The following is a 16,116-nucleotide window of genomic DNA, read 5'->3' on the forward strand; positions in this document are numbered from 1 at the left end:
CTGGAGGCAGTTCTGGTGGCCCAAAATAAAGAAAGATGTGGACAGTTACATGAAAAGTTGCACCATCTGCGCCACAATGAAGAGGTGACTGGGAAAACCCCCTGGATTGCTGCAGCCAGTAGCAGAGACCTTATAGTAGAGTTGCCAAAAAGTAGGGGTGATTTGGACTGTAATAGACCTGTTCTCCAAACAGGTGCACTTCATACTCTGCAGTGGACTACCTTCAGCTCACAAGCTGGCTAAACTGTTCCTGAAGCATATCTACCGCCTGCATGGAGTACCTCAAAGAATTATTTCTGACAGAGGGGTCCAGTTCACGGCTAAGTTCTGGAGGGAGTTCCTGCGCTCCATTGTGTCATCACAGGGCCTTAGCTCGGTTTTTCACCTGAGCACCAATGGGAGGGGGGGCAGAGAGACTGAATGCTATGGTAGAGCAGTACCTGAGGTGCTACATGAACTATCAGCAGTCCAATTGGGTAGACCTTCTGTCTTTCACTGAGGTTGTGTACAATAATGCTGTTCACAGCAGCGCAGGACTAACACCATTCAAAGTAGTGAGTGGCATGGACTTTGTCCCAATGCCTGAGTATCCAAGGGATCCCCCTTCCTCAGTCAGCTTGACTGACTGGATGTCAATGCTAAAAGCAATCTGGGAGAATGTCAAAAAAGCGCTAGCTAAAGCAGCACAAACCTATAAGAAACAGGCAGATAAACACCGAGTTCTGCAACAACCATTCTTGGTGGGAGAGAAGGTTTAACTCTCCACAAAATATTTGAGGTTAAGACTCCCTAGCAAGAAACTGGGACCAAAGTTTGTGGGACCATTCCCCTTAGTAAAGATCATCAACCCTGCAACTGAAACTGCCCCAACTGCTAGGGAAGATACACCCAGTATTCCATAGTAGCCTCTTAAAACCCATGGTTGGATCCACTCTGAGACCACTGCCCCAGGAGCCCCCAGGCCCTTTGGTCATAGGGGGCCAAACCCATTATGAGGTGCAACACATCCTTGATTCAAGGTGGCACAGGAGGCAACTCCAGTACTTAATCAAGTGGAATGGCTACCCCTTGTCAGAGGCATCTTGGGTAAAGAGTAGAAATATCCAGGCTGATCACCTGAGGTAGTGGCCCCTCAGCTTTTCCATTAGAACGTCCTATGGTACGGAATGCACAGGCTGAGGGACAGAAAGTGTCCTGGCTGTTCCAAACATTTCAGGTCCGCAGGCACTTAAAAACCAGGATCTTTTCCGGCTGCTGGACAAACCTGTAAGATCATTAGCTTCTAAGAAGCATTCAAAACATTTGAGGTATGCTTCCCAGACTCTGTTGCCGGACAGAAAGCTGTGAAGGAGGCTAGCGTGGCCATCCTGAAAAGGACAACAGCTCTGATTACCTTAGGAGAGAGAAATTTTTTTCTCACAGCATTCTGTTCAAAGGTCGCAGCTCTTTCCTTCAACAGTGACTTAGCTGATCCGCTGCCAAAGTCCATCCTTCATCGACAGTGTTCTGAAGGGGGATTAGAGGGACAGGACTGAGGCAACACGGATCAAATGCAACTTGTTTATTTAACACAATGATAAGATAACAAGTTAGCAGCAGCTCTGAACCAGCAATGAACATGCTGCCCATTTGACAGCTCTTTTATAAGCCAGCTGTCAAATGGACAGCCAATGGGAGTTCTTTTCCCTCCCCCGCTTCTGCTGACATGCCTCCAGCCAATCACCACGGGCTTGTGATATCACATCTTCGGAGCCTGGACATAACAGATGTGACTGACACTTCTCAGCTTATTTAGCTTAGAAACTCAAGACAAACACCCAAGTTTTGTGGATTTCAGCAGAGTGTGCTCTCAACAACCATTTTCTAAAACTTGTTTTACCAGCCCTAGGCAAGATTAAGGCCAACTTATGTCCAAAACTGAACCCAACAATGGTGTCCCTCAACAGAAGCAAAATTATCATACCATAAAACAGAAACAAATGTGAAATCTATTGACACCTTCAAATCAAACTTTTTATACTTTAGTCCAGGACTGTCAAACTCATGGCGGTGGGCCAGATGAGTCACATGCTGGCCATGCTCATGCCTGATTTAGCAAAGGAAAAAAAGATCCTGATATGTCACATGACGATGCCGTGATGATGCAAGTTTGGCACCCCTGCTTTAGTCAATTAAAAACCCCATTTTAACAATCAGAATAGTCAAACATGACTGATAAGAACAATTATTAAAAATCAATAAAGGTTGAATATGGTAATGTAGTCAAGTGACAGCTAAGAGATGGGATACCCCTTCCCTCAGTGTCCTAACCACAGGCTTATTTTGCTTCATGGTTAATCTTAGGTTGCACCAGCTGTTCCCCTCTCATCAGCAATATATCCCATCAGGAGTGAAACAGGAGTAGTTAAGTCTATACTGTGACATCCATTTAAAGCTGTCTATCTGATTATGGCAAAGAATACTCATTAAGACTGATTGATTTAAGGTACAAAAGTCTAGAGAATCACTAAGTGGCAGGAAGAAGTGAGCATGTTCTGTATCTCTTTGGCACCATCTTGAGTTGATCCTCATTTTTGTGGCCCAGATACAATCACCCAATCTTAAGAGATTTTCACATTTATTTCTTTATTTTTGTCCTATTCCCAAATAGCAACATTTAAAAAAAATAAATAGGAGATTTTGGAGCACTTCATGCTTCCTTCCGCAGACGAGTTTTATGGAGACGCTGACTTCATTTTCCAGCTGCCCACACTGCCCAAAGCACCAAAACCTGATTCAATGACCATGGGATTACTGTGCTTGATTGGCCAGCAAACTCGCCTGATCTGAACCCCATAGAGAATCTATGGGGCATTGCTAAGAGAAAGAAGAGAGACATGAGACCGAACAATGCAGAAGAGCTGAAGACCGCTATTGAATTATCCTGGTCTTCCATAACACCTCAGCAGTGCCACAGGCTGATAGCTTCCATGCCATGTCGCATTGAGGCAGTAATTGCTGCAAAAGGGGCCCAAACCAAGTACTGAGTACATATGCATGCTTATACTTTTCAGAGGTCCGATATTGTTCTACATACAATCCTTGTTTTATTGATTGCATGTAATATTCTAATTTTCTGAGATTGTGGATTTGGGGTTTCCATGAACTGTACGCCATAATCATCACAATTATGACAAATCACAGCTTGAACTATCTTGCTTTGCATGTAATGAGTCTTATCTCATATATTAGTTTCAACTTTTAAGTTGCATTACTGAAATAAATGAACTTTTACACGATATTCTAATTTTTTGAGTTTAACATGTATATAAACTGCAGCCTCACATGCTCCCTTTGCAACCGCATTATAGTAATGAAGGTGGCTCCTTATTAGTCTCTCAACTTGGTCTGCAAGCTAGAAAGAAGAGAACAATATTTCATTACCCAGTTATATATTTTTTTTTGCCTTTAATTTAAAACAGGAGTCTGGTATCTCAGGATAATATGTCCCCTGAGCCACAGATTTATAATATATTCCTTCCTCAGAGGATGGAAAGTTTCTATGTTGTATTCCACCCACAGTGGAAAAGAAGTGACTAAAAACAATGTTAAGAAATGATGTCTGGAAGGTTTTGTCTCTCCTAGTGAATTATGTCTTAGAATTTATAAAGTTGAAAATCAATAATCTGGAACAATGGACTTTTAAATAGATATTGGACTGAATATGTTTTGATTTATTTTGTTGAATCACGTGTGCTGAATGTGGACCTTTCAAAAAAATCAACTATAATATCCCTTTGAACTAAGAAGTTCATGTTATGTTATGATTCCGTTCCTTTCTCTAATGCTATACCTAGCCTTTAAAAAAAAGAAAAATAAATTAGAAAAAAAGAAGTACCTGGCCTTTCATAATTTTCCTCTTGTCCCAGGCACAATTCAATGTGTAGATGACATCGCTCGTAGAAAACATCCAAATCAGTGGTGGGATTCAGTTAGTTCGCACCTATTCGGGAGAACCGGTTCTTAACTTTCTAAGGAGTTTGGAGAACCGATTGTTGGAAGAAATCTTCTTTTGGTTTTTTCCCATTTTACAGGGCTAATCCTGTAAGGAAGGCAGGAAGGAAACATTCTGGTGTTGTTTCTAGCCTAATCTTTATTGACCTGCTTACAGAAACTGCCTCTCTGGTTAACCCTTATTACATTGTAACAGCTAAGGCGAAGCACCCATCGACCTGAGTGACATTGAGTTGGCCACGCCCTCCCAGTCACATGACCACCAAGCTACTCATTAAGGCTAGTCATTAAGGCAGAGAACCAGTTGTTAAATTATTTGAATCCCACCACTGATCCAAATCCAAATAAGGTATCAGTAACTTCCAATTCCATCTAATTCCAGAAAAGCAATGATTTGATTTGATTTGATTTGATTTGATTTGTATGCCGCCCTATTTCCGAGAGACTCAGGGCGGCTAACAATAAAAAGGGGAGGGGATACAAAAATAAAATAAAAACAGCAATTTAAAATTCAACAACAGTCGTAACCTCGAATGGGGCTGGATAGTTCAACAGCCCCAGGCCTGCCGGAACAGCCAGGTCTTAGTTGCTTTGCGGAAGGCCGGAAGGGTAGTAAGGTTCTGGATCTCAATGGGGAGATCGTTCCAGAGGGCCAGAGCAGCCACAGAGAAGGCCCTCCCCCGAGAGTCGCCAGCCGACATTGGCTGGCAGATGGAATTTGGAGGAGGCCTAGTCTGTGGGATCTGATAGGTCTTTGGGAGGTGACTGGCAGATGGAATTCAGAGGCGGCCTAGTCTATGGGATCTGATAGGTCTTTGGGAGGTGACTGGCAGGAGGCGTGAATTGCATGAGGGTGAACAAGCTGAATTTAAATGACGTTAAATGATTAAATTTGTTGACAACCACGAATTGCATCTCTAGAAAAGCAGGCCTATAGTTTAGGAGTGCTTCTGGATCCACAACTGTTTCTAGATTCCCAGAGTGGAATCTTTCAGTGAAATGTCTATGGAGATTCTCAATCAGGCAGATTATGGTTGTCCCAAAGATGCTTTTTCCAAAAGGCAACTGGACTTTCTTGGAGATTTTTTCACTTTGAAAATGTTTCACTTCTTGTCCAAGAAACTTCTTCAGTTCCAGTTAAGCAAATATAGAAGCCAAGCTGCTAATTAATTGGTAGACAATTCTGGAAATATAGTACATTGCAACCTGGGGTTTAAAAAAAACACACATCCTGGTTAACAATGACTTCCTATAAGTAATACTGGCTTTAAACTTCAACACACTAAACAGCTTAAGAGCTGCCTTTCTGAAAATCCACCTGTGCCAGTGTAAACTTACGTGAACACTGAGGGCTGCACAAAATAACCTTTTTAACATGCTTTTACTTTCCAAGTCTTCATGTTAGGTACAAAGAATAAGCTTTCCATGTTGTTTGTAAGCATTGGAAGGTAGTCCTTGGGAACTAAACACAGCCTCTTTCTTTCTACTTTTAGGAAAGCATTGAGATCTTTGTTTTCTGGTTGACTCAGCCTTCCATCCTTCATCCAATGAGGGGGCAATATGCTGGCTCTGTAAATCGCTGGAGAGGGCTGTAAAGTGGTATATACGTTTAAGTGCTATTGCTATTGCCATTCTGACCTTTGGATTTGGATGAGTTTTTAGTGATTTAAACTTGTTTATGAACATTTTGTCCTGCTTGTTGTCTTGAGCAGCTTATGACAACATAGTTTTTTTTATAAATAAATGTCAGGGGTACAATTTGCTTCATTCCACTGCTTGAAAACTGAAGCCATAAAGAATTATGAACCTCATGTTGCAATGCGTAGAGCTAATGCTACTACACAGGTTTGGACTTAACAAATGATTTCATAACAAATGTCACAGCATATCGTAAATGTAACTTATCTTTGGATAACTAAGCAATTGATTTGACCCTTCTCAGAAAGTAGCCACATCAACTGACCTTTGCTATACAACTGTGTGCTTACTGCATCTTTTACAAGCAAAAAGCAATGAAGTATTCTGACCAACACGTATTAACTGAATTTGTGATCAAAGGTTGTTGGAAGAAAACCGCCATGGCTGTAAGGATCAGCCTCGCCTCCCCTTCAAAATGAAGCATAGACTCTTGAAAACCGGGTAATTTATCTTTGGATAAATTCATTATTTCATTAGTTCTTTTATTGGAAAGGAGTGAAAGCAGATAACATCAAAAGCAGGCTCTGGGACCCTTGGGCTATACAATCCATGATAAAGGGACTTAGGAACCCCTCCCAATGTGGATTCCCACCTATTAAAAGATGTGAAGATGTTTTTGTACAGGCCTCTCTCAGACACAGATGAGCAGGAATTCTCAAGGATCATGTTTCGGAGTTTCAAACCCCATGGCTCCATCCCCCTGTGCATTCTCCAAGAGGTGAAGGATTTTCTGGACCTCTGAGGCGCCAGGCAATGGTTATAAATCAGGCTAAAAGTTAACATGCAAGGCAAGACATGGAAAGGAGAAAGAACAAAATGCATCAAATCCAACCTCCTCCCTCTTCATCCACCGAAGAATGGCAGATCTGACCGAGGTGGTGCAGTGGTTAGGGTGCAGTACTGCAGACCACTTCAGCTGACTGTGATCTGCAGTTCAGCGGTTCAAATCTCACCAGCTCAAGGTCGACTCAGCCTTCCATCCTTCCGAGGTGGGTGAAATGAGGACCCAGACTGTGGGGGCAAGTTGCTGACTCAATTTGCTTAAAAAAATCTGTAAACCGCTTAGAGAGGGCTGAAGGCCCTATGAAGCGGTATATAAGTCTAATTAATAAAATAAAAATAAATAAATATTGCCCTCCTCAGAAAAATGGCAAGTCCACCTGGAAATACATAAAACATATAATACATTTGTCAGGCCTGCAGTTATATCCTTTTTAGGATCTTTGGCCTGCCACACTCTCTCTTATTTAATTATGCTGTTTTATTAGTGTAGTACTTGGGAGGGGAGAATAGAAAGGAGTAGAATGGTGGAATGTGTTGTTGTCATTCTTTTCTAGTAGCCAAGGTCATCTTTTGTCTCCACACCTCTGCATCTGACCGGAAGCAGCTGGGTGGAGATGCCAGCGTGGAAGACAAAGATTGGACCATGTGATGGATTTGTGGGTGTAGGGACATGATCATGAACTTTCAACTGGGTGGGAATCCGATGTAACATCCAGAATTGGGATTCAACAGCACGATGCCAACATGTCTGTCTTATTAAATTGGAACTTTAAGGATAGCTCTGCCTTGGACTCTGATTTAATTCTGCATATTTGGAACACTGACAACATTACCATTTAGGTTATTTCCTTAACCCACTCGTTCTGAGAGGATGATAGGTATTTCTATGCCACTAAATAATGTGTGGAGCCGTGGTGAGTGCAGAAGTCCAGGATATCTTTAATTTTAAAATGTTGTTCTCCTCCCACCATAATGGGGGTTGGGGATGTAGGCAAAGGAGGTTTGGCCTTTGAAGTGATTTCTGGCTTGAGTAGGCTGCAGTGAAACATTGGATAAACCTGCCTAAGTGTCTTAGGAAGGAGGAGTTCTACCATGACAGGGTTAATGATTGTGGTGATGGGGAATGGACCAATGAATTTTGGTCCCAGTTTCTAAGACAGTTGTAAGGATTGTAGAAACTTTGTGGATACTTTGAATGGTTTGCAGAGCTTCTTGGCAGCTTGAATTTTAAAAGCTGCTCTATCTTCTTGCAGAGCTAGTCTGACCAGTGGCCAAGTGGATTGTAGATTGTTTATCCACTACTTAAGGGAGGAGGTGTCAGGTTCCTTAGCTGATAGCTCTGGCATGGGGGTTGAATTCCTGTCCTGTGGCAACCTGAGATGGGATGAAGCCACTGCTGTTGTGTACAGAGTTGTTGTAAGCTACTTCAGCAAAATGTAACAGGTCAGTCCAGTTGTCCTGTTGGTAGTTAATAAAATATCTTAAATATTGTTCCAATACTCCATTGGTCCGTTCAACCCCACCATTTGTTTGAGGATGATGCAAAGAGGACAGCCCCTGGACAGAACTTAACAGGTTTAAGAAAGCTCGCCAAAATTTGGAGGCGAATTGGACACCCCTGTCTAAGATAATCCATTGGAGAGCTCCATGGTGGTGATAAATGTGGACTAAAAACATTTTTGCTAGTGCCTTGACTGTTGGGATCTTCTGGCAGGATATCAACTGGACCTGTTTTGAAAAGAGTTCCGTTACAATCCAAATAACTGTGTTTCCTATTCTTTCAGTCAGCTCCATTATAAAATCCATAGAAATCTCTCCAGGGTGCTGAAAGTTCTGCTACTGTTTGTAAAAGTCCAGGGGATTTTCCTTGTTTTCTGCAGCTGCGCAGGTGAGGCAGTTAGCAACATAGCTCTCAATGTCTTTTTTAAGGGATGGCCACCAGAATTGTCTTTTGAGGAGGTGTAGAGTTTTCACAAATTCAAAATGTCCAGCTATCCTGGAGTCATGGCACCGCTTCGTGAAATCCAATCCTTGGCTAGCAGGGATGTAAAGTTTGTTTTCTACTCAGGCTAAGTCATCTTTGAGCGAACAAATGTTTTTGTGTGCATGGAACCAGTCATCCTTAAATACACCCTCCATAAATTTAGAGAGCGGTGCATTGTCAACAAGTGATTCTTCTTGGCTTGGGCTCAGGTAATTACTTTGGTGGCTAGCTGGGGTGTTTGGAGCATAGGTTTAACAATTTCAGTCTTTTTTCTGTTGTATTGGGGTTTTCTGGACAGGGCATCAGTTAAGAAGTTTTTTCCTCCTGGGAGATATTTGAGGATGAAATTAAACCATTTAAAGTATTGTGCCCAACGTACTTGTTTGGGGGAGAGTTTTCGTGGGGTCATCTGAGTTTCTAGGTTTTTATGACCAGTCCAGATTTGAAGGGGATTTTGTTCCATTCTAAGAATTGCCTCCATGTGAGGAGGGCCCATCATACTGCATAAGATTGTTTCTCCCATATAGCTCATCTTTGCTCAGTTTCTGTCAATTTTTTTAGATGTGTATACACACAGTTGCAATTGTCACTGTTCATTGTTTTGCAGTAGGATGGCTCCTACTGCCACGTCATTGATATCTGCTTGGATGACAAATGGTTGTTCTGGATCTGGATGTTTTAGGATTGGTTCAGGTGAGAATAGTTGTTTAAATTTTTCAAATGCTGCTTGGCATTCCATGGTCCAGTTAAGGGGTTGCCTTGGTTTCAGCCCCACCCCCCTTTGTCTTTAGCAAATTTGTAATAGGGAAAGCGATTTGTACAAAGGCTGGAATGAATTGACGGTAAAAGTTAGCAAACCCCAGGAAATTTTGTAGTTGTTTATGGGTTTGGGGTGGTTCCCAATTAATGATGGTGTTTACCTTTTGTGGATCCATCTCTATCCCCTCATGGGGTTTTCTGAATCTCAGATAGTCAACTGTTTCTTGGTGGAACTCACATTTAGAGAGTTTTGCATAGAGCTTAGTGACTTGGAGTTTAGCGAGAACTGCTCAGACTAGTTTTAGGTGTTCTGCTTTTGTTTTGGTGTAGTTGAGAATGTCATCAAGGTAAACCAAGACCCCTTTGTATAAATGTTCATGTAGCACCTCATTAATTAGTTGCATAAACACAGCAGGGGCCTCTTGTAATCTGAAAGGGAGTGCTTTAAATTGATAACACCCCAGTGGGTTGTTAAAAGCAGTCTTCCACTCATCCTCTTTCCTAATTCTGATGCAGTAATATTCCTCTCATAAATCCAGCTTTGAAAAGATTTTTCCTTTAGAGAGGTGGGCCAGCATATCCTTCATGAGGGGGAGAGGTTAAATATTTTCCACACTAATCATGTTGAGTTTATGGTACTCGACACAAAGGCATAAGGAGCCATCTTTCTTTTCACGGAATAATACAGGGTCCACTATTTTTGATCGGGTGGGTTCAATGAAACCTTTTAGATTTTTGTCGATAAATGCTCTGAGTTCATCTAGTTCTTTGGGGAACATGTAGTACATCCTTGGTTTTGGAAATTTAGCCCCAGGTATGATCTCAATGGCATCATCCATGGCGCAATGGGGTGGGAGTTCATCCGACGCCTCGTTACTACATACCTTGGCCAAATCCTGGTACTCTTTGGGGATGTTAGTGACCTCAGCAGGGAGGCTAGCCATTTCCTTGTTCCCTTTCTCCACTCCTTTCCCTCTGGGAGGTTTGCAAATGTTACATGTTTCTGGAATTTTACGTTTCCACCCCTCCAATTTACCTTAGGGTTCCACTTCCATAGCCACGTGAGCCCTAGGACTAGTGGCCATTCCATTCCTGGTGCTAATATGAATGTGAGGGTCTCACTATGGTCCCCCAGGTTTTTTTGTAATGGTTCTGTGGCTGGTCCGTTCCCCCCCCCCCCGCTACTGTGCAATCTAGCTGGCAGAAAGAGATGGGGGTTTTCATTTTTCTTAGGTGGATTCCCAATCTCCCTGCCAGGGTTGGGCTTATTAAGCATTAGGTACATCCTGAGCCCAGTAATGCTGCTACTTCCTCCTCTTTCCTTCAGCTGGGGATAAAAGGCCTTAGGGGTAGGGCGAGTGGTTTGATTGGGTTGCTTATCAGTGGGTCATCTTCTGGATCGCTTTCAGACTGGCTCGAGTCTTCTTGGGGTACCGGAGTTCCTTCCTCTGGCTTTGGGGGAGGGAACGAAACTCCACGGTCTCCTGGCTTCTCATGGCAGTTTCTTTTCCTGGGGGGGGGGAGGATGTTGCAGGTTTCCCCCTGACAGCCGATCATGCTTTCTGGCAGGGGTTTTGAACGGCACTCTATATATCCCTCTCTCTCCCCCATCTCACTTTCTCCCTCTTCTATCTCTCTTTCTTTCTCTCTATCCCTCCCTCTCATCTCTTTCTCTCTCTCCTTCCATATCTCTCTTATCTCCTTCCCTATCTCCCTCCCCCTTCCTCCCCCTCTCATATTTCCCCTTCTCCCCATCTCTCTTTCTCCCTCTCTTCCTTCTTCTCTCTTTCTCTGCTGAGGAACGATTGCCAGCAGTGGTGGAGGCTTCCCTTTGGGTAACCCTTCTCTCTCTCTCGTGACCCTCTGGCCAGTGGTGGTGGGGCCAGGATGGTGCATACATGCAGGGAGACCCCTCTCAAATGAGCGCCAAAGCGTAGCAAAGGCATGCACAGGACGGGCAACCACTTGCCTAAGAGTCTTAACAGGGTGCAAAAGGACATGGCTTCTCTCCTGCACTAAGGCTCGACTTTGGGCTAGAGCTTGTGCCCTCCACGGTCAGCTGGAGCCTTAGTGTAAGAGAGAAGCCACATTCTTTTGCATCCTGTTAAGATCCTCCTTAAGCAAACGGCACACGCCTTTGCTGTGCTTTGGCACTCATTTGTGGGAGTTTTCCCATTCATGCACATTCTCCTAGCCACACCACAGCCAAGAAGGAGGAAGGGTGGGGTGATCAATTTCCCCCCCCCCTCAAAAAAAAAAGAAATAAAGTAGTGAAGTGCCCCAAGGTGAGCTTACTTACGCCAATCAATAAGAAAGGCAGGGGCTTTTTCAGACCTTCAATTTTAATTTAGAGTTGAAACAGAAGAGGACAATGGCTCACCAAGAGTTAGAGAGATTTATGCTCACATTCCAATTTATCCTCTCACACATATATAATAACTACTCTTGATTGTCTTCCTTGGAATAATGGGGGTCAGAGAAAATGGAATAAAATATAAATGGATATTTTATTAAAATATCTTGTTACATTTATTAGCAGCCGCAAACGATACACGCGATAAAATAGAACAAAACAGTAATAAAATAGAACAAAAACTTGACAATTAGAAAAGCAGAAACTAACTTATTGATTGGCATAAAATTATCTGATAGAAAGAAGCTCATTAAATTGAACAATCTGTCGAGTTTCTCTGACTCTGATGACATTCACTCTTCTGTCTTCCCCTGTAGGGAAACCAAAACAGTATAAAGTGGGGGGAAGGAACGTTTGTTATTAAAATGGTAGAAAATGTGCATTACATTCAACGAATACTAGTTGAAGCTTGTATTAGAAGTCGGACTGACACTTCTTGCATGATCTGTCTCAACAACACCAAGGAGAGAGATCAAACAAATATTGCTTTGATAAAAGAGTGAGGTGTTACAAACAGTCACATTTCCTGCCAGAGTGCCAGGAGGGAGGCCCCTTCTAAACACATTATTGCTCCACTGTAGCATCAGCCAGGACATCTGGGTTTTATCTCTCCAGCATTCATATCATTAGTGATTAATGATATGATGTTCAAAAATAATTTGGACTTTGTGTAAGAACAAAACCTTTCTGCTGTTCACAGGGATCGTCAGGAAGGATTAAAATGTCAACATAGCAACCATACCCATGTCATTGAAGTCTCACCCTGTTTAACCTGCAGACGTTTACGTGATACTGACTGCCATCTTGACTTATTTGATGCCTACGCAGATGGCCCTGCTACTGTTTATTAAAGCAGGCCTTCTTTGGACAAGCTTCAGCACTAACGTGGAAAGAAAAACCATTGCTGTTTTAATTTTAATGAGTAGATATCTTAAAGCGGGGCCAAGGGAAAGAAGGAGGTGGCTAAGCCTAACCCTCCCTAGCCCCAGCGCTGAGCACAAAAGCCTAGTGAGTGGGGGTGGCCGAACAGAAGCACTCCTAGTGGAGAATCAGATGGTGGAGAGGCCAGGCCTGGCTCTCCCAGCTGTCCCGCTGTTCAGCACTTCCAGACACGAGCTGCCACCTTTGAAAAGTGCTGTGCCTTTGAAGAAGCCGGGAAGTGATGGCTAGGGCCATGGGGAGGGAGGAAGCAGAGGCATCAGGGCTGCTCCCCCCTCCTCAGCAAACCGGTCTTGGAAGGAAAGTGAAGGGCCTTGGCTGGAGGTAATGTGCATAAAATGCAGCAGCTCCAGACTGCACCAAGTTCTCAGACTGGTAGCCCTCTGACCAGAGGTGGTATTCAGCAGGTTCTGACCAGTTTTGGAGAACCGGTAGCGGAAATTTGAGTAGTTTGGAGAACTGGTAAATAACACCTCTGACTGGCCCCGCCCCCATCTATTCTCTGCCACCCAAGTCCCAGCTGTTCAGGAGGGAATGGGGATTTTGCAATAACCTTTCCCTGGAGTGGGGTGGGAATGGAGATTTTACAGTATCCTTTCCCTGCCATGCCCACCAAGCCACACCCACCAAGCCACGCCCACAGAATCAGTAGCAAAAAAACCACCCTTGGTTTCTTGGTTCACATTTCTGACTCTTGTTTTTTTTCTGGGTAGGGGGAGGAGAGACACTCCACAAAATGTAAATCCTGATTATTAAAGACAGGGATGGGGAAAAGATGCCATTCCTTTCCCAAGGACCCAGAGAAAGTGTAATAAAAATCAGTGTGTGTGTGTGAGAGAGAGAGGGGGGGAGGGACGGAGGGACGGAGAGGGAGAGGGAGACCAGGGAGAAGTAAAGTTGTGAAAGAGTGATTGAAATTCCTCACAAAACCTCATTATTCAGATTACATTGCCATGTTGGCACTTTGTGATAAATAAGTGGGTTTTGGGTTGCAGTTTGGGCATTCGGTCTTTAAAAGGTTCACCATCACTGCCCCATACCATTCCAGAGAAGTGGCTATCCAGTCTCTAGTTAACAGTTTCCACTGATGGAGCACCCACAACTTCTAAAGGCAATCCATTCCACTGGTTCTCACTGTCAGGAAATTTTTCCTTAATTCTAGGTCTGAAGATTCATATTATCAAATGGAAGACCTGGGGTGGCTCTGATCTCTGATAGACATAACCCTCACATTTTGAAGTGGCCTCTAATAAGAATGTTTTCATTATTTTTGGAAAGATATAAATCACTTCTAATTATTTCATTCTTATTTTGCAAATGCAAACAGCTTATGCAATATCCCTGTACAAATGCAACAAAAGATTAGCTAAGATTTATTACCATCTTCTACTTCTATAGTTTCTTCTTTATAAATTATATGCTATACTGCATTTCATTAATAATAATATTTAGTTAACAACAATACCATGATTTCAGGAACAAATTGTGCAGGCCTTGTGGTTGGGGTTTCTAGTACACTGAAGTAACTGTGCCGGCCTGTTGTAAAACAGTAACAAAATATACATATAAATCCACATATACAGTGGCAAATTTAATAAATAAAATAAATAAATATGGCAAGTCTACATCCACCCAGAAGATGTATAGATCTAATTTATCAATGTCTGTGTAATATTAGAAGAGTTTCCGTTATTGATATAAGTAGAATAGGACACTTTAGGCAGCCTTATTGAATACAGTTTATGATAGTTTAATTTTGTCAAAATTTCCACTTTAGTACACAAAGAACAAACAAGAAACAAAGAAAAAAATACAACAAACGAGAAAACCTACTACTTTGAATGAGAAAAATAATTCAAACCACTTTTGAATGTAACATTAAACCTTCACCAAAGACATAAAATTAATTACCATATTTTTGCACTATAAAACGCTCCGGACCATAAGACGCACTTAGCTTTTGGGGAGGAAAACAAGAAAAAGAATTGCTTCTGCCTCCCAGAATCCATTGGTATTTATCGGGCTAGCGTCCTTGCAGCAAACAGTAAACAGCTTGGTCAGCTTTAGCATGTTATCGCAGCCTGATTTAGCACAAGCAGCTGGTTCGTGGTTGGATTGGCCTCCCGGAATACCACCAATCAGCTGTTCCAGGCTGTTGGGATAATTGCCGCCTAGCGCCGCCTCCATGTGTTGTGTTTTCAGACTCTGTGCATCCTGTTTTTGACCTCCACACGTGCTGTTTTCAGCCCATTCCAGGCAGTGGGGGATTGCCGCCACCTATCGACAGCGATTGGTGGAGATCAACAGTGGCGGTAATCCCTGCTGCCTGGAATGAGCTGAAAACTGGATGCACAGAGGCTGAAAACAGGGCATGCGGACGCCGAAAATGGGATGCATGGAGGACAAAAACAGCCAAAGGGTGAGGGCTGGTCAGATGGGCAGGGATTTGGCAACAATCGCTTTCTAAGATGTACAGACATTTCCACCCACTTTATGGCGGAAGTGTGTCTTATAGACTGAAAAATATGGTATGTCTTTCCATCACATCAAAAGAGAGTTCACTGCATCCAAGATTTAGTTTGGGATCACACTATCTTTGAATGATTTGTATGAATAGTGATTTGTATGGCTGACCCTTTCCTCCCAGATCATCCTATACTTTATGTGATTGGAAGCCTCAAGTTTGGGACACATCATTCAAAAATGCATTTGAATCTTTAATTTTTGATTTGATAACACTACTTGAATAAACTGATGGAAAACGGCTGTTTACAAAAGCTTTGATTTCTTTCTCATTCTACATTTTGCTTATATGTATTCGCATTATATGTATGTATTCACATTATAACCATATAATAGAACCATTTTTATAAGATTTATTGTAACCTCTGGAAAGGTTGACTTGTGAGGAGGGATCCATGGATATAACCTTTATCAATTCATTTCTTTTCTTTTATTATATTAACTCTAGTTTAAACAGTATCCTTAAAAATTACAGTGATTGATTACTTGTTGATTAAAATAGCAATAATATCTACCAAGTGATAAAGCAGAAACTGTTTTGGTTGAGGTTTTTGAAGATGATGACCTTGCATTATTTCTGTAATTTTTATTATTCTGCTGCACAGAAATTACCTGTAATTGTCTTCGCAGGAGACACTTATATTTCGGTTTTCCAAGATCTCTCTCAATTGTGCAATGGAAGGCCCTGTGCAAGACTCCCTGGTAATAGAAGCACATAACATGTTAGTTCCAGGTACATAATGCCTCTGTAAGTCACAGAAATTTGCACAGAAAAATGTGCTAAATCCTTCCAGAAAATAATAGCAATAGCAATAGCAATAGCAGTTAGACTTATACACCGCTTCATAGGGCTTTCAGCCCTCTCTAAGCGGTTTACAGAATCAGCATATTGCCCCCACAGCCTGGGTCCTCATTTCACCCACCTCGGAAGGATAGAAGGCTGAGTCAACCTTGAGCCAGTGAGATTAGAACCGCTGAACTGCAGATAACAGTCAGCTGAAGTGGCCTGCAGTAATGCACCCTA

General features: G+C 42.5%; 1 protein-coding gene across 1 annotated transcript in view; it reads right to left on the reverse strand.

Annotated features, from left to right (window-relative positions):
* Positions 1–11,705: 11,705 nt before the first annotated feature.
* The window catches only part of LOC106543891 (ADP-ribosyl cyclase/cyclic ADP-ribose hydrolase 1), a 45,929-nt gene continuing 41,518 nt past the window's right edge, over positions 11,706–16,116 (reverse strand). The window contains exons 7-9 of the mRNA XM_014059997.2: positions 15,705–15,791; positions 14,035–14,105; positions 11,706–11,941 (exon numbers count right to left, since the gene is read on the reverse strand). Of these exons, the coding sequence (XP_013915472.2) occupies positions 14,042–14,105; positions 15,705–15,791 (151 nt within the window). The 3' untranslated portion in view covers positions 11,706–11,941; positions 14,035–14,041. The remainder of the gene's footprint in view (positions 11,942–14,034; positions 14,106–15,704; positions 15,792–16,116) is intronic.

The sequence above is a fragment of the Thamnophis sirtalis genome, unplaced genomic scaffold, assembly GCF_051295495.1.
Source record: "Thamnophis sirtalis isolate CommonGarterSnake01/CBP01778 unplaced genomic scaffold, rThaSir2_p1.2 scaffold_10, whole genome shotgun sequence".
In the NCBI taxonomy this organism is placed as follows: Eukaryota; Metazoa; Chordata; class Lepidosauria; order Squamata; family Natricidae; genus Thamnophis; species Thamnophis sirtalis.